Below are 19650 nucleotides of genomic sequence, written 5' to 3' on the forward strand. Positions count from 1 at the left end.
GCTTAAAACTCCACTGTCGTGAAAGCAGTACTCCCCGAGACCTGTGAACACAGTTTGATTATTAGATCAATAATGTTCGTGCTCAAGAGACCCTTTGGATGATGATGACCACTAGATTTGCTTGAATGCTGAACCGTACAGAATTGTGGATTTTGCCCCTCCCCATCACATTACTTCAGGGCCAGGGGTAATAAAAGTAACCAGAAAGTCTCACAGTATGCAGAAGTGTGGTTTTTCAGATGTATTCGAAAAGGTTGAAACTCTGCTTCAATACTAGCTTCTCTGCATTCCTGCTGCCCTTCCTCTTCTGACAGTTCCACCTGCACCACTTCATCATCTATCGTGTATCATTAAGTATGTGCGGGTCAAACTCCCTGTGGTCGAAGAAGATCGATCGGATGCATTGCTTGTGTATTAATCTCCCATCATCGCTGTTTAAATGGCTTCAAGGTTTCCACACCGACCCCTGGACCTGCAGCCAGCTTCTGGGGGGGGGGGTTGCCCCTGAACCTGGATCATGACAAAGCCACATGGGGATGACTGTGTAGGATATGGATAGGCTTCCCTCTGCAGGCTAATGGAGGTACTGCTGTTTTTTATGTTGTTGTTTGTTTGTCTGACTTATTTCAGTTGTGTTTGGTGTTAAATCTTTTTTGGACAGTCTGCCTGGTAAAATAAAGAACAAGTTAATCTCATGAAACTCTGGCTGATTGTGATAATTCCCCTTTCATTTTGTTCAAAGATATTTCCACTGAGGCTGGTTGCTTGAATGATTGGGCTCCATGTGCCTCAAACAGATGCAGACTGAAGTTGCACTGCTACAGATTATTTCTTTATTGCAGTTTTTATCAATGTGGTTAAAATCTGAAATAAGAACTCAAGATCCAAATTTCTTTATCAATTGTTGACACCATTCAATGCCCTCTTTTCTGTAGCCACAAATAAAGTTAATGGACTGCACATACGGACGTTTTGCAAAAACTACACAACAGATTTCCACGAAATTTGGTAAAGATTCCTCTCAGTATTGACACAGATCTGGACAAAGGAACAGATCCAAGATTGTTTTTTATCCCTTTCCTTAACATGCAAAATAAGATGCTTTTTGTGTGGGACATTTTCACAGATTTCCTAAGAAAATATAATAATGCATGAATATTTATGAAAATGATCAGACATACTTGGGGGACTGATACAGACGTCTGCGAGCAATTTTGTATAGATGCAAACAAGAATCAAGATCTAGAAGATTTAAATATGGTTTCATGAGGCCACTGTTGGGCCTTGGTGGAGGTGACTGTAGTTCTAGTTTGACATGAACTCTCAACTTTAGAGTCATTAACCTCCAGATTAAGCACATCTGTTCCCCTGCATGCTATTTCCCAGTGTACGCAGCCACACAAATCTGGATATTTCTGACTGTGTTTTCTGATTGTGTTTCCACCTCCATCCATATTCATGAGTCTCCTTCCAGGAATCCTCAACTACGCGTCTCGGCAGGCCTGATCTCCCACTCTTTTCTCATTTTCTCTGTTTTTCCTATTCCTCACAAAGCTGTTATACTGCCAACACTCTGTGTCTACTCTGCTTTCCCATTAGAGTCACAAAAACATGCCAAAGAGAGAAAGGCGGCTTGGCAACTTCAAAGACAAAGCTGCAGAGACGACGAGGGAGACGAGAATAAAGAGAATATCTGGAAGATTGTCTGTTAGTCTGTTAAATTAAGTTTTCGTTTGTTGCTCTATGTGAACTTTATGTGAACTCTACTCTCGGGGGAATCCAAAAGTATAAGATTATATGGGAAATTCAATATTACATTCTGTATATGTATGACAGAATTTGTGAAAATTAAAATGATGCCATACCACTAAAATTATATTTGGAAAAAAGTTATATTCTTCCTTGGTTGGGTTTGAACCAGGCAGATGGAGGGAAAGTAAATGCTCCCTTCAGCTAAGTAACCATTGACTGCTAATGCTCTCCAATCACCACCCATGAATCCACTTCTGTTGCATTCTTGATCAATACGCTAAGAGGTAAGAGGAATAAAAGCAAAGGGCAAATCTGCAGGGGAGAGAAAGTGTGTGTGTCCAGTGGGACTGTGTGAGCACATCTGAAAATCTGTGTTTTTAACATTAGTAAGCTAGAGTCAGGTAGAAAATCATTCACTCAACAAAGCAAACATGAAGCTGCAAAACAGAGGAGTAAAGACCCACCTGCAGAAAGACAGATATGCAGCAGGGGAGAGATGGAAAAGAGAACTGAAAACTAAAAGGGATTGTAGGATTTTTTATTTTTTTTAGTTTATGAATTATTTATACGGGTGAGATATTTTAAGCCCCCAATTTCATGTCTGTGAGAAATGAATGAGTGGAGGAGAGGAGCAGAGAAAGTGGATATCATTTGCCTCCTTGAGTCCTCACAGAGGTGACTTTTATCGTACTGAGCTGCATGCACACACACACACACACACACACACACACACACACACACACACACACACACAACGCTGCCTCTCCACATGATCTCATTCAGTGAACAGTATAAGAATCCCTAGTATTCATCAGCACATTCTACCATCAGAGGACCACCTGCTTGTAAATGCATTATGGGAAACAAGATCTTTTTGGTAGTGATGCATCCTATGTTTGGTCTCTGGGCTCCTTTTAACTGCATGAAAACTGAAACTATTGTCTTTCTACAAAAATAATGCAGAAGTCACAGGTTGGCTCTTAATGCTTATGAATTTGGTTCATTTCTTTTCACAGAATCAAGGTTCAGCAGCATCACATGAAGAAGGTGAGTAACTTATTCCAGTTCAGCATCTGTAAATATAATCATGTCTCTTCATGGACACTAGGTGGCAGAGAGGCTAACAGCAAGTGGATTCATTGGCCACTGGTTGCTGATTGAACTCATTTTTAAGGCTGCTGTGGATCAGGATGTAGAGCGGGTTGATCCGGGTTGCTGGACAAAGATGAATATGTGTGTGAATGGGTGAATGGCAAAACTGTACTGTGAAGTGCTTTGAGTGGTCATCAAGAAGAGAAAAGTGAGATATAAATACAGACCTTGTACTTATAATAAAGTGAAATCCAAACTTTGCTGCAAAGTGTGAATCAATAGGGATCAGTTATCTGTGGGGCTGTTTGGTGTCTGTGCTGAGCTGAAACATAAGAACCCGGTAAATTTTGTTGATTTATAAAATACTTCTTTTCATTTCTTTAGTGTCCTCATTACTCGTCACACCCAATATGTTTTTCCGCAGAGACTTTCAAGCAATTAATGCCCCAGCAAATACTTAATAATTCTAAGGTGTTGACCTTACTATGTAAAGTGCCTTGAGATAATAAAATTAGATAAAATTGAATTGAATGGAACAAATGTAAAGGTACGACCATGGTCAACAATTGTTGCTGCTCTACATCAGCCGTGTGTCTCTGATAACCATCATGATCTTAAACGTCTTCTAGCCTTCAACACACACACCTCCAGCTCAGGAGGAATAAGCATTGGGAAGTACAAATCAAATATATGGCTCCTGCAAGGTTGACTTGTCAGAGCAGAAAGTTCCATAAAGACAGACAGTGAAGTGGAAACTTTTAAGGAGGCCCTCCATCTGCTCACCCTTCCACTAGAAATCCTTGTGCAGCTGATGTATGGAGAGGACTGCAGGTTTACCTCAGTTCAGATGGTTCTATAAACTGTTTAGAAAGTAAAGAAACCCTCATGTCTGTCTTTACTGTGATGCAACGTACTTGCACGTGGTTCAGTTTAATCTCTGCAGGCCCTTAAAGAAAGCATGTGTCAGTCCAGGCTGACTTGCTAAAGCTTTATTATTATTTTCAAACATATCATCATTGCTCTTTTCTTTATTAATACCCTTTAGCGGAGAAAGGGGCCGTTTGATTCTGTCCCACATTATCACACATGCTGAAAAGACAAGACACATTCCTTTTCTGTGATCGTACATAATCTTTGACACAGTTTTTTTCCTCTCTCACTCACAGTAAACTACTGTATGTAAATCACCTTTTCATGCCTCTCAAGATCCTACTTATACATAAAGGCAAGAAACTAAACGGCTTAACAGGATTAACAGCTATAGGTGTCTGTTATATTTATGGGGAATGCCTCCTTTCTCCATCTCTTATTGTTTATGAATGGGTGTTCAACTGTCAACTGCAGCGATCAGATGAAATAAAGAATTTAGCTAATTGCAAACTTCTCTATGCATAACCATATTCATACCCATACATATATATATGTTATGTTAATGCGGCCATTAAATACTATGATTTAAAAACAATTTATTTTACAATAGATATATTTTAAGACAATATTGAAGACTGTTGCAGTGCTGTGTTCTGCTGTAAATAAAGGTATATGATGGACAGCAGCCGACAGAATGTGGGCCAAACACATAAATCAATTCAGCTCATTAAACTCATTGACAGGCCGGAGCTCTCCAGTGGCTCTTTTCACTGATACGTCCACATTCCCATCTATTTAAAATCCAACCCAGCTCCTGATCCACCTCCTCTTTCATTCACATCATCCCTGCATCTAATATATTGTTTTTATATTTGCATTCTTTAAAAATAACCGTCTTTTTCATTTGTGTCGAACATTTACTACAAATCCAATGAAAATATTATATATATTTATTCCCCACTCTTATAAAAACAATCAACCATGGAATATACACAATCCACTGGCTGTTTGAGTATTTACAGCAAGAAGCAGGCATTCCCTTCAACCAGAGAGGAAACCTATTGCTATTAATAGAGGAGGTAAGGAGCCTCCCATGGGTGAACAGGAGTGATAAAGAAAGGGCTCCCCCTCCTCCACAGACATTCATAAAAAAAATGTTCAGATGTGCACACAATATGAAAACAGGTTTTCCTTGTGGAACATGGCACGCTATAAAGAAAGTTTAGAATGACAGGCCATTAACTGGGCTGTATATTAGGTTATAAATCAGTTCATACTAAAATGGGCAAATGTTCACAGCATGTGAGCTATGCACTTGGCCCATTGGGCATTGCCTCATATTATGTGTCCATCAAAATGACAGGATTTATGGCAGGAACTGGGTCAGGAAATGCACTGGTAACATATGAATTTCATTATTTTCTCATGGCCACTTCAGGTAATCTAATAAATAAATATTGAAAGTCTGGCTGACCTACATGGAAAGCTTGATGCTCATGTTTAATACATAACAAACAGCAATATGTGAATTAATGACAATCAGTTATGTGTTGGGCTGTCTAGATTCTGAGCTTAGGTGAAATACCAGAACCATGCTGGTCAGCTGAGATGGTCATAGAGAGCATTATACTCCTGCTAATGTACATCTGAGGGGAGACTCAGATCACTCAGTGTGCATCACTCTGCTGCTGGAGGGGGAGAGAGATGAATATAAGGGGAAATGTGTGGGGAATGAAATGTGAGAAGGGCGAATGACAGAGAGGGAAAGTGAGAACAAACTCAAGCAGCAGTGATGGAGGGAACAAGAGGAGAAGCAAACATTTCCAGCAACTGGGGAGAGGTGTTCGACTAAGAGATGGTGAGAGTGTTTGTGCTTGTCCCACTCTATGTCGAACCGTGAATCAAGAGCGGTTTGCTCTCCTCTGTCTTCCTCGTTCTCTTTGCCACTGCCCCTCGCTGGTTTTATAAATAGACCACTTTGCTTTCTCAGTAAACCACAATGTACATAAGATTAACTCAGGAGGTAAAGCAGGACAAATTCAGGAGGTTAAGGTCGATAGTCGATTCAAATGTATCTTCTGTAATGGACAAGAGAGCGGCCACTTTTCATCAATTTATATTGTATGATATATGACAATTTTAGTTTTTCTCTCTCATGATGACTATTTTCTTTGCTTTAAGATCACGAAAGAGGAAAGTAATCTGTGGCACACTGTAAACTCTCTGACTGAGATATTAAGAAATCATTTTTGAGAATCCCGAACATCAAGTATATTGTTAAGATAAAAAACATTGTAGTTCAAAATCATTAATTCAAAGAACAGATTTGGACTCACATTTAAATAACCCTGCAATAAGAGCATATAGGTGTAGATAATGGATGGATGGATGGATGATGATGATCCAAGCCCACTCCAATTTCATCAGCCACAAGAAGAAGTCAGGAGAAAAACAGAAGCTTATTGTAAAGATATTATTATTGATATAATCATTAGATCATTAGTATCATCAAACCATTAGCAGTATTATTATTCATAATAGTTAGTCATTTACAATGGTTTTGAATGACAAAAGTGCCTCTTTCAGTTTATATTCACTGTAAGTCCTTGTGACCTTCCTCCTTTGCATGTAACATCAGACAGTTTGCATCTTGGTCTCTTTCTTTACAATGGTAGAAAAAAAAAACACAGGTTGTAAACAAATACATGGAGCTGAGCAGAATCCACGTTAAGAATGATAATACAGTGAATACTGTGGACTGTGTAAAGCACATTCAAAATAATTTCTGACTGAAGGCAGATGAATTAGAGTAATTGAGATCAGTAGTAGTCTTGAGGTAAATATGTGTCGAGACAGTACAGACAGAATCAATCCTGCATATGTATTTCAGTTAATCCTTCGCCCATGCAACATGTGAGGCTCAAAGGAAAGCTTATAATGACATTCAATACAAAACCATGGAGGAAACAAACAAAAGATAAGTTAGACATCTGAAAACACTAAATTAAAGTTCTAATAGAAATTATATTCCCTTTATGAATTCATAATATACATTCCATCCTTTGTCCTTGGAGCATAAAAACCTAAGAGCTAGTTCATCATCTATGAAGCTTCTTGGGTAAGTTCAGCAGGCATACACTTTGATTCCCTGCTACATAGGAATCTGTAAATGGCAGGAGCTCATTTTAAAGCAGAAGCTTTAGGCATTTTAAGACATTACTGAAAGCAGCCGTTTTAAATTACTGTTAAATACATTGTTTACATGGCTATGTGTGTTCACCACCAGCAGTGGCGTTTAAGTCCATTCAGTTTGTGTGTTGAAGTTTGATAAAACAACAGGAACATGTCTTTCCTGACAGCAGAAGTCACCACACAGGTGTGAGTTCACAGGCAGTGTGTGTACACACGTGTACAATAGCTGTATGTAATAAAGTACAGCAGAGATGTATTTTCCTTGGTTCAAATCCTGATGTGCCATCATGTTGGTTTCTCTGAGAGAACTTGTCTCGAAAGAGCGCATCACTTCAACCGTGTGCTTGGTAACAAAAGAGGAAAAGACGGCGGTCCAGAAGATTCACATAAAGTCACATAGGTGTTCCAATACAGTGTGGAGAAATACAAGAATACACCAGAGTAAAGAGGAGGGTGTGGGCAGTGCTTGATTTACTTTCATTGTCATGTTTTCGTTCCCAATCATTCCTCAGTTTTCCTCTATTTTCTCTCTTCAAGTCCCATTAACTGATACCACAGCTTATCTCGTAAACACATGCTCGTAGATCTCACCTCTAGCGAGTGTAGCGGGACATTTAGTTTTCCTCGTTTAATGCACTACATGCATGCGTTAAGTTTGCACACGCTCTGTAAACACTGTGCTGAGATGGTATCGAACATACAGAGCACCACAGTCGCTCAGGCCTGGAGTCAAGGAGAGCAGTGTTTTAGATAACTGCTGCCACATTGTCTATAAAAGCTAGACCAGCAGCTTGCATCTAAAAGCTCTTTCTCACAATCTCTTTGTCTCTTTCTCTCTGTCTTACATGCACACACTCTCTCTCTCACACACACAAACACACTCACAAAGACAACACAACACACTTAGCATGATGGACCTCCATGTCAGAGACAGTCCCTCGGAGCATTATGATACACTTGGCTGAGCAAAAAGTCTCACTGACCAACTGCTTGAGTCTGTGCGCATCCACTGGGTTTGGCAGCTCATACACAGTAGTAGCTGTTGTTGTGCTTTCACTATGACACACAGTTACGGTTAGGGTTGTGACTGCAACAGATGGTAAAGACTATAAAGCTAGAGCGGGACATTAGTTAACATCTGGGCTATGAATCAAACCGTCAGTTCGGCAATCCTCCTGCCTTTTCTGAATCTATCATATCTTCCTTTTTTCCGTATGTGTAACCTGTTTCATTTCCTCAGATTAGAGATAGTTAATTCTTCTAATGGAAACACAAGCCTCATTGGGTACATACTTCACATGGATGCAACAACATTTCAAATTGCAATGGCAGAAAGATGCATATATCTGAAATATCACTCAGACTTCTTAAACACCTGTCTCCCATACATTGCATAAAGCGCCAGTATTGATAAATACAAGAATGTATTTACAGGGGCAGTGTGTAGAATTTTGTGATATCTAGTGTTGAAGTTGCATGTTGCAGCTGAACACCCCTCACCTCATCCTCCCCTTCCAAACATGAAACAGAACCTGTGGCAGCCTTCAGTTGTCAAAAAAATCAAAAGGTGTTTAGTTTGTCCTGTCTGGCTACTATAAAAACAATAGCGGCCACCGTAGAGAGGGTCCCCTCGAGGTTAATATAAAGCATGTAAATATAAAGGGCCTTTTCTGGGGTAAAGAAAACTACAATTCATACAATTTAGATGAAACATAATGAGGATTATTCAACATTAAATTTCTGCCAATAGATCTCTTTCACCTAAATCTTGCACACTGGACCTTTAAGTAAATATGCCCTTTTCATACTATTCATACTAATGCATGCTATGATGAACACTCAGGACATGCAGCACTACAATAGCAGAATAGCATTTTAGCATTTGATAAAAAAAAGCTAATAGAGGACACTTGCGCTAGGTCCTGCATTATGTGTGCAAAATGCACAAATGGAATGACTTTTCAATACGAAGGCCAAGAGCTCAAAGTACAGCAACTTAAAAAACACATATGCAAATCGACATGTTACATGTTGATGGAGAAACATTGTCAACAATTTGAAAACACACGTGCCGCAAATGGAATATGCGCTGCATCACTCTCAACACAACCATATGCTCTCAATGCAACAATATACTCACAACACAGCCATATATTCTCAACACAACCAAATACTCACAACACAACCAAATACTCTCAACACAACCGTATACTCACAACACAACCAAATACTCTCAACCAAAACCAGATCAACAAAGCCACGGTAAAGACAAGTTGATCTGAAAAAAAAAGGTAGCACGTTACATAGCTAACTAACATGGCGTTAGCATGTTTCTAGTGTATTTTGTCAGATTCCCTGAATTGGCAGAGTAGCAGTATGTTTACCATTTGCTGTGCATGTGTTGTCAAATTGTGGAGATGTTTCTCAGTTTGTATGTTTTGTGTCTATTTGCATGTGTTTTCTTAAAATGTAGTGCATTGAGCTCTCAGGGCCACCGTAGTTCAAACTATATTAGAAAAGTTCTAAGACAAAATTGAGAATCCAAGTGACAGCACATTTGTCTTTGGTGACTTGATAGTTGAGCTATAGCCTATAGCAACACTTGAACACTGTAAAATCTACCAGTAGCCCACAATAAATGAATAAAGGTGTGCTGCTATAGGAGTAATCACATGACATGCTAAAATGAGTGATGAATCAGTTTGATTGGGTAAGATCAATAATTTTGAGTATTGCTAGTGAGACTCTGGATATCATAAGCAGGCTTGCAGTGGCCGACATCACTGGTTTAAAACAGTTGGACGTTTTCATTTGAGTTGATCACTGAGCTCCTCCTTAAATTGCTAACGTTTGATCTTGGTTAAATAAAAGTCTCAACGGATTGTACAGCAAACTGGTTCATTTAGCTTCAAACTGTGCTGAAATTATATACTGACAAAATCAACAAAGGAAACGCTCATCCAGATTTGCTCCTTAATCTCGTCTGATCTGTTTGTACAAACATGGAATGCTGTGAAGTCAAGGAGAGCCACGTTAATGCTGGGCAGTGGTGTCAAACTAAACTAGTGCTCACTGTTACAGTGGAGCAGGTGGCAGCCAAAGAGACAACTTGATGGTAAAGTCAAGAGGATGGAGAAACAGGCACTCACTCCGAACATTATATATTCAGGGTCTGCCCTTCTACATTGGGCGTTTTAACCATAAAAAAAGATGATAAGAAGCACACATTCATCATGTTAATTAGAAAAAAGCACACATTAAATTAACATACAACGATACATCGGACATTCACTCTGTTCAGAGGGAGATTTCTTGTGTCCACATGCTAGCCTGCATTTACTGGAAAAACAAGGCAGAGTCTTGGTGAGAGAGTACATATGTATGATAAATCTACTTGAGCTTCATCAAAGAGGGAAAAACTGGCAGGAAAAATTGGGTGGTGTGCTCTTGTGGTCCTGAATTACACAACAGCATCATAATATATCTCCACAGAGGCCCCTAGCTTGTACTATAGAATAGACTATAGAATATCTGGTGAGGGGTGAAGGAGTAAAGCTAGTGCACTCAGGCTGTTTCTCCCACAGAGAAAGCAACAAATGCTCTCTCTCTCTGTCTCTCTGTTTTTCCCTGACAGAACAGCTGTGATCTCAGGGATTTGGATTTCTCTGAGTCAGGACCTTGGCAGTTTGAGAAGCCGATTAAAGTTGCTTATGTATGCCGATAGTATGGCCTTTTTTTTTTTTTTTCTTATAATCACAAGTTAGTAAATTACATTTTAAAACAAACGTTAAGCTGATTGGAATTGCTGTCATCTTGCATCTTGTCCAGGCGGCAGCTTGAGCGAGAGGGTAAAAACTTCTGGTCCCTTTACACTGTTAATATTGATTATTACTGGTTAGGCTACTATTTGGCTACTGTTGCGAGCACAACGACTACGTCATATAGGTACGACTAACTCCATGCACACACTGACAATGTCCTAAATGCGACAGGGAGCAGTTCTATGATATGCAATGATAGGTCCATATAGGATAATGGGAGAATATGAGGTCTTTCTACTGACCTTTCTCCAAGATAATCTCACTCATCTGCTCTGGACTCCCATTCCGGGGAGCCATACATTGGTCAACACAGGGACTGACATTACTGTCACAACACCTGTAGACCCTGGCAGAAGTTAACCATCCTCAGTAGCTCACATTATACATCTGTACGCATCTTAGTGATGTTTACATAGTTAGTGTTGGCCAGTGTGCAATTTCCTGTTTTCATGCCTTCTAGTCTGAAGTCCTCAGTGCTGTGGTTCACAGCCTCCTGGATCTCCACGTAGTCAGATTTGCTGTTAGTGGACCCACTGCCGCTCCGACCACTCTTCTTCAGATCGTCAGCTGAGCTGGCTTTAGGCACGCTCGGCATATTCAAATACTGTGCCTGCTCCTCGCCCTCCGTCTCTCTGTGGTAGAAGTAGTTGAAGTTTGACACAATGACAGGTACAGGCAGGGCAATAGTTAGCACACCGGCGATTGCGCATAGTGATCCTACGATTTTTCCTCCAATGGTTGTTGGCACCATGTCTCCATAGCCTACAGTGGTCATTGAGACCACGGCCCACCAAAAGGCCTCAGGGATGCTGCTGAACTGGGAGTCTGGCTCGTCTGCCTCTGCGAAGTAGACGGCACTGGAGAAGAGGATCACACCGATAAACAGGAAGAAGATGAGGAGGCCAAGCTCACGCATACTGGCCTTCAGAGTCTGTCCCAAGATCTGGAGCCCCTTGGAGTGACGTGAGAGTTTGAAGATACGAAACACCCTTACTAGACGGATGACACGGAGAATAGCCAGAGACATGGCCTGCTGGCCTGCCTGGCTGTCCTCTGGCCTCTCTGCTAGCTCTGTGCCAAGTGTGATGAAGTATGGGATGATTGCCACAATGTCAATGATGTTCATGATGTTGCCAAAAAAACCAGCTTTACTGGGACAGGCGAAGAATCTGACAAGGAACTCAAAAGAGAACCAGATGATGCAGAGGGTCTCCACAATGAAGAAGGGATCTGTGAAATATGTAGAGCCGTCATAGGTAGAGGTGGTATTGCTCATGGACTGCGATGAATATTTGTACATGTCATCGTCATTTCGGAAAACTGGCAGTGTCTCTAAGCAGAAACTGACAATGGAGATCAGAATCACCATGACAGAGATTATAGCAATGATGCGAGCAGGACCTGAGCTCTCTGGATATTCAAACAGCAGCCACACTTGTCTCTGAAACTCATTCTCTGGCAGAGGTCGCTCCTCTTCCTTTATGAAACCTTCATCCTCTCTGAAGATTTCCATCGCCTCCTCGCCTAACTCATAAAACCGGATCTCCTCAGAAAAAATGTCCAAGGTGACATTAACAGGCCGGCGCAGCCTCCCTCCTGATTGGTAATAATACAGAATGGCGTCAAAACTTGGTCGATTGCGGTCAAAAAAGTATTCATTCCGGAGAGGATCAAAATACCTCATCCGCTTTTTGGGATCACCCAGTAGCGTCTCTGGAAACTGTGAGAGAGTCTTGAGCTGCGTCTCGAAGCGCAATCCAGAGATGTTGATTACGACTCTCTCGCAGCACTCCTGGTCTGGCTCTGGGTCATAGTGGTCATGAGGCTGGCCCGGGTGAGCTGCTGCTTCATCCGCAGGGTCGCTGGTCGCAACCGTCATGCTGGAGGGAGATGGGACCTGCAGCTTTCAGACAGGGTGGGGCCACTTCAGGGCAGAAGGAGACAAAGATGTCCAACACTTGTGGGTTCAGGGATATTAGCCAGTGAGGAGCTGCAGGAACATTAGAGAAAGCAAGGGAAGACTGCAATATTAATATCATCAACATATGTTATGTGCTCTTTAATATGCAACAAGCAAGAAAACTCATACTTCCAACAACTTGGATTCTTTGGCAGGTATGTCTTATCGATTTCTTCCTCCAAATGCAGTTCACAGTTCTAAATTGTCAGTGATTCCCAGAAACGCTGTGTTGTTTTACGAGCTTCTTACAAACAAGCGTGAGCAGGGCAGTTGAAAATAACAGCCAGGAGTGGCAGAACCATTTCAGCGCATTGGCTCCATTGTGTCTATGTGTATTAGGTTATGAGTTCCCTCTCATTTCAGCTCACTGCAGGATCAATATGCTCGGCAGTAATACTGTATCAGCTCTCGCAGGGTGTAATTACAACAGACAAATCTGATTATATGCTGAGTGCTCCATACAATCTCTGTGATAAATTTCCTCTTTTCTTATGGGGGTCCCAAAAAGAAGCAACATGTCATCAAGTCATAGATATTAATAGTTTCTCAGCTGATTATATTCAGGGATATTTGTCACATTCGCATATTTTCAAATGTCTGTAATACTGCAGAGCTGTAACCTTTACACTTCACAGGTTATTGCATAAAAGCTATAAAAAGAATATTAATTTGACCTAAGAAACAAACACAGAGGAATTTGCTAATAGGAGCAGCAATATGGAGAGGTCCTACCTATTCTCACTGGCACTTGTGATGCTTGTTTACGCTCGGTCCTCTATGTGTGACTGCAGGGGCCCATGGAGCTGAAAGTTCCCTGATCCAAAGTCAGTCTCCACGGTCAAAGCAGCTCCCCTGTGCCCACCATACATCACCAGGCGAGGCTCCGGCTCTGCAGCAACGCAGCAGTGGGGAGTGGAAGAGGGGGACAAGGCGTGAGGACGCAGGGGTTACATCCCTACCCTCAGTGACCAGCAGATGCATGTTGTGATGATGAAGTTATGGTGGTGTTGATGGGGGCATATTCTGTTAAAAATGCTGGCATGTACAAAACAAAATTGACAACCCAGCTTTAGCCTGATATCTGCAGAGGTATCACTGGGGAAGGAGTTGTTTTTTTGTGGGAGGCGAAGTGTCAGCTGATCTATGAGGCGAAATCACCTGTTAGATCCACACAGTTCCGTATGATTTTCTTTTTTTTTGTATCTTATTTTCTAATTTATCTCTGCGTAAATCCCCATCCATGTTAACACACCAATGATGCACAGAGGCTGTTATCTTCACGACCGATTCCATGGATGAATAATAACGCAGCCCTTTGGTGGTTGCTGATAATAAAGGGAGGACCTTTTTTTTTTTTCTCATACATTTTGAGACAAAGCAGCCAAGTTCCATGCACTGGGTTATTCACATGTTAAATGGCAGTGCCGTATAGTTGCGCGTTAGTTTGGAGTGACAGGTGCCAGACATGCTGGTGGATCGTGGACATCCGCGTTAGTCTCCATGCACTAAACTAAACAAAAGCAGCAGAGCATCATCCGTCGGACCATAACGCACAATTTCAGATAAATGACATGCAGGCATTCACCACGTTTCTCCCGGTCTCTTCCTAAAAGGTGCCTTGAGGTCTTGAGTCCATTCCCTCATTTCTGTCCCTCTTCCCCCGGTGTGACTGATGTGTCCAGCGGCTGTGTCATCTCATCACCACCGACCGTCTGTGAGCTGCCGGCTCTTCTCACGTCTTTTATATTTCGCCATGATTCTGCAGAGTTGAGGTGCGTGGGCTGCAGTTGGACATCGCGGCGCATACTAACAGCTCCTTTTGCACGCCTCGCCCCGTCCGTGCGCGCGCACCCCCCCCCCCCCCCTTAACTGATGACTTGACTGTGTTAACCATGTCAGTGCATTGTTCATTGTATGAAACATCTAAGACCTATTTTAAAGTGATAAATTGGTGCACCATCGTGGCCTTGCCCCACAATTTGGGCCCCTCCGAAATTGTCAGAAAGACAGAAACCTCTGTTCTTTTTTGTGCCCTAACCTTACTGGAGCCCAAATAAAGAGCCATTTAACATTATCATGCCTGATATCTCCAATCTACCATTGTTGATAAGAAACGAAATAAAAATACTACTATTAAATATTTAGCAGTTTTATCCAGTATAAAACATTCTTCTCGTAATTCTCTCGTATTTTATGACTTGAGTGCAGGTTACAAAACCCCTGTGCCTACATCAGAATAATATGTTTGTGTGCTTCTATGTGTCTACTTTATGTTTTATCTGTTAAAATACAACAGTACAGTTTGTGCTCAAACATTATGATAGTACGTTTGAAATGTGTCTGCCACCTGTAAGGTCCTACATCTTCGAATACAGAGACGGACACAAATATCATTCCTTTGGTTTATTCTGATACAGAATTACAGACGTGATACAGAATTACAGACTATATCACATCTATTAATTACTGACCACACCTATTACACTCACACTCAAGGCTGGACTGATGCTCTTAATACAATTGCAGCCAAGTTGAATTTCATGCCGAATCTGGTGATTATATGCGGTGAAATTAAGTGATGCAGTGAAATTCTCTTTCAGCCGGTCTTTCCCCATGGCCTCCTTTCCTCCGCTGACTGAAAGGGGGCCATGTGAAAACCCAGATATGTCTTCAGGCAGAAAGCAAAATTTACACATGAATGAAAAAGAGAGTGAATGACTCTCTGAGAATACATGAGGAATTCAGGCATTCTCCTTGCTCTACCACAGTCCAAGGACTGGTTCAACACTCTATGCAATCTTCCTCCAATCAAAGTGCAAAGCACAAATAGAGATGACGACATCGGACCACAGGGATTACAGCAAATAACTCTGCATAAAGTGTGTGCAAACAGTGGCTCACTCTCAGCAGAGAGTGCAACTGTTTTCCTCTCCGGCTGAATGTTTGTGTGAGGAGCACTGGGCACTTGTGCATAAGCAGCCTGATTGATGGCCAGGAACCCTTAAATCTCCGCCGACTATGAATGTAAATGAGGAAGCCTGATTTCTAAATGCAGGGCAGCTGAGAGCACATGCAACCACCAATATCCAGTGCTCGGTGTCAGCAGTGTAACAATTCATCATCCACCACCACATTCACAGCAATTATCCTTAACAGTTTTTCTAGTAGTATGGGGAAGAGGGCACTTAGATGATGGGATATGAGATTGAGTTGGTAGGAATTGGGGGAGGGTGTGGGAGTCATTTCCTTTATTGACTAATGTTTTATTAAATTCAGCATGCACAAACTATTTAATGTTAAAGTTCAGTATTTTTGAGAATGACTTCAATTGTTTTCTTAACCTCATCTTACTTGCACTAGGTGACTAACACAAACCTTACTGGAGCCCAAATAAAGAGCCATTTAACATCATCACGCCATGATAGAATAGATAGAACAAATGCCTTTAATGTTATTCTGTTAGTGTAATCCAGACATTCACACATTTTTCCTCCGCCAAGAAGGTTGTTGTCTTTGTAAGCAAGATTACACAAAAATAACAGAGTGCATGACAACAATACTTGGTGGAATGATGCAATATGGGTCAGGAAAGAACCCATTGAATTTTGAGTCATGATCGTGGGGCGGATGCAAAAAGAGGAATAATACAAATAATACAAATTAGAGGAACTGACATCTATGCATGTGTCTATTTGGTGCAGCTTGATTGAATTTGAGGGGGGCCTTGCCAGAGGTCTGCAATCTTATGAGTGCCGGTCTATATGACTTATTCACAGTGATACTTTACAATGACACGATTGTGTATCACAATCAATTGTGAATAGAGCTATTGGTAAATCATAGAGGAAACAAGGCTCACAAACTTGAATTAGGGGGCACGGTGTAAGACTTTGACAACTCTGGATAATTGATGACGAGTTTTAAATTACTGGATAACAATTGATTCCCAGTTCTCAGGGCAACCAGCTCTCCAACTATTTAAGATCTTTAGTTCTGTCTCCAGTTCCCATCACCTTTCATGGCTGTGTCAAGTCTTTGCAGAATGGGACCATTGATTCTGTTTTGTGTTCAGGCATGCAGACCAAATGGAGCCACAGAGAAACACAAGAATGCTTTCAAACTGATGGAAAGACCTGACTGTGTGTTAACCATGTCAGTGCATTGTTCATTGTATGAAACATCTTAGACCTTTTTTAAATGTGACAAATTGGTGCACCATTGTGGCCTCTAATTAGGGCCCCTCCGGTTTCACACAGAAACCTCTGTTCTCTGTGTGAAACCCTCTCTTGATATAAACATGCTCAGTTAACGTATTCTTATTGTATAAATTAGCTTTTAATCCTCATGTTCAGCCATTTCATTGCAGTCCAACACACATAGTACAATTAAGATGATTGAGAAATATGACGGCATATTTGTGCATCTGTGTGTGAGTCAGCAGACCTGCACACCTCAGATCCCCACCCTTTTCTATGCAGCAGGCCATGTGGAGCAGGGAGAGAGGGAGGAGGAGAGCGAGGACGAGAGAGGGGGGTGTTGATGCAACTTTTGACAGCAGACTGCAGGGCAGGGAAGGAGAGGTGACCTGGATGACCTCTGCTGGTGCTGCTGCTGCAGGTGATCACTCTCCTATGAAACATAATGATCTCACTCCCACACACACACACACAAACACACAGAAATACATTGTTCACACACTTAATGTCAATGTTCAACATTGTCACCAACATTAAAACAGTGAAAATTGTTTTAGCTTCTTAGTCTCTTCCACTAACGTCCTTAAGTTCCTGAATGACAGCATAACCTTTTCTTTCCCCGTGACCAGAACAAAATGCATCTATTCCTCATTAATCATGTCAACTAGGCATCATAATAACTCCCCACAGCAGACATCCTCAACTACAACAAGCCAAGGAACATCACCAGCTTGCTTTTGTCCCTTTGTCCCATTGTTCCCCAACATGTTCTACGCTCTCCCCCTGCCCTCTGGGTTCCTCCGATATTTAGAGATTGACCTTGGAAGATCTCTACTTGCCTGTTGAAAGCTGCCAGGCAGATGATGATCCCTGCTTTCATGATGAGATATGTCCTCACCTTCAGAGTAGAGTACTGTTCGTATCGATTCTGGATGTGGTTTCACTTTCTGTTGTTTTCTCAGGCTTAGAAAACAAGGAAAAATCAATGGCTTAACTGATTTGGGGGTGTGGTGCAGCTAAGAGAGGAAACCTGGGGTTGATATTAATGATATCTAGACTAGATATGCAAGACTGAACACATATGGTATATGTTAGGCTTGGCCTGACTTTGCAATATCCTCTGAATGTGCACTGACACAAAGGAAATCTCTACCTGCAAATGTTTTCTTCCCACAATGCCGGCAACAGTTAAGTGCTCCCTGTCTAGTCAGTTCAATCAAATCAGCAGTTAATGTATACAACCACAGTCTGGCCGCCACAGGCATCTGCTATCTCGTTGTCCGTAGTTTGTGTCTTGTGTGACAGCCCACATGTAGCATCGCTGTGTCAGAGCCAGCACATATTGATGGTGATGGGATCAGGCGTGAGGAAAGGTTAAAAACAGGGAGGAACAGGTTGAAATTCTTTCAGGAAGAACAGATATGCGGCAGAGAGAAGAGGGAGAGTAGAGGAGGGAGTAAGATCAGCAAGAAATGCTAATAGAGAGAGGTCGTCAGAAAATGAAAAACAATAGAGGTAGAGAATGTAGAGGAGAAAGGTCACAACGACAGAGTGATGAGTCATCTGATAGAGCACAGCAGCATCGCTCGCTCTCTTCATTTCCACGTTTTAACCCCATCACCCTCTCCACCATGTGTCTCTTTGTTTTGCAGCAAAACCTGAGACGACAGGCAGCAGATCACCTCTTCCAACAGATGGAAACAACATTTCCTTAAGATCTGTGTCTGAGTAAAGTACACACATAATTTATAATGTGGCTTTTATGTGCCTGTGTGAGTTAGCATGCATCAGAGTACATGTGAGTGTGTGTCCTTGTTTTCTATTTGTGCATGTGAGGCAAACTGTGCATGTGAATTGGGAGTCCCCACCTTGTCTGCTGCGCCTGTCCCTAGAAACTGGAACTGGTCAGCCAATCAGCATCAAGAAATAATCAGATTTTTGCTGAAGCACTAGCAACAGCATCATCCACCTTAGCAACCACCCTTTCCTGCACTGCCAGTGATGTGACTGCTGGTGAACATGGAAATATCACATAACTGAAAGTGACAAAGAAAAGGTGATCTACTGTAGGTGGCAGGTGTGAAGGATAAATCATTTATCAGTCTTTATGTCATGGAAATGTGTCACAGGAAATGTGTAAGGATATTTCAAGATTAAAAGCCTTTGATAAATTCAGCTAAAGTCAATTGAATATATCATTAAATCAGAAAAATAAGAAGAAGATAAATAATACAAGCACCATGAGCCGAAAAACTGAAAACAATGTGACCAACAAGGAATTATCTGCAGCTTCTCTTGGAGAGCTTCAAAGTTCCATGTTATTTTTAATTTTACTGCTACTGTTATCTCCCACTGAACGCGAGTGTCCAAGAGCCATTTAGCCATTTAACCATTTATTGAGGTCACAATAGGTTGATAGAGGAATGGATGAATAAATGGAGGATGAATTGATTTTTTTTCTGGATAATAAACAACATAAATTACCTCATTTCCATAAGCACCAGTTCGAAAAGAAATAATAAAATAAATGAAACACACATCAAGTTACTTACATAAGTTATGCAAGTCAATCAGTCAACAAAGCATCTGAGGTCTTGGTCAGGAACACGTTTTTCTCACATATATCACTCTTTTAGGGACCATTACAAACAAATGAATATGAAAAAAACATAAAATGAGATGATACGTATGATAGATTGTCGTAATACAAAGGATAGAAACTTAAACTGACTGGTGCATGGCCACATGGTCTCAAACAAAGGGATTT

General features: G+C 41.3%; 1 protein-coding gene across 4 annotated transcripts; it reads right to left on the minus strand.

The window, feature by feature from the left end:
* Positions 1–6172: 6172 nt before the first annotated feature.
* kcna2b (potassium voltage-gated channel, shaker-related subfamily, member 2b) lies at positions 6173–14531 on the minus strand. 4 transcript variants are annotated; one of them, XM_020096385.2, is made up of 3 exons: positions 14273–14530; positions 13420–13576; positions 6173–12717 (listed from the first exon to the last, which is right to left on the minus strand). In XM_020096385.2, exon 3 carries the CDS (start codon positions 12604–12606, stop codon positions 11107–11109), a length of 1500 nt encoding a protein of 499 aa, XP_019951944.1. In that variant the 5' UTR covers positions 12607–12717; positions 13420–13576; positions 14273–14530; the 3' UTR covers positions 6173–11106. The 4 variants fall into 4 exon arrangements, with proteins under 4 accessions (XP_019951944.1, XP_069382146.1, XP_019951945.1 ...); XM_069526045.1 differs by having other exon boundaries at positions 14242–14530; XM_020096386.2 differs by lacking the exon at positions 13420–13576 and having other exon boundaries at positions 14273–14531.
* Between the last annotated feature and the right edge of the window lie 5119 nt (positions 14532–19650).

This window comes from Paralichthys olivaceus, chromosome 6 (assembly GCF_024713975.1).
Source record: "Paralichthys olivaceus isolate ysfri-2021 chromosome 6, ASM2471397v2, whole genome shotgun sequence".
Taxonomy (NCBI): Eukaryota; Metazoa; Chordata; class Actinopteri; order Pleuronectiformes; family Paralichthyidae; genus Paralichthys; species Paralichthys olivaceus.

Bases quoted from the DNA above. Each gene is read 5' to 3' on its own strand.
- kcna2b (XM_020096386.2), bottom strand. From the start codon at position 12,606: ATGACGGTTGCGACCAGCGACCCTGCGGATGAAGCAGCAGCTCACCCG.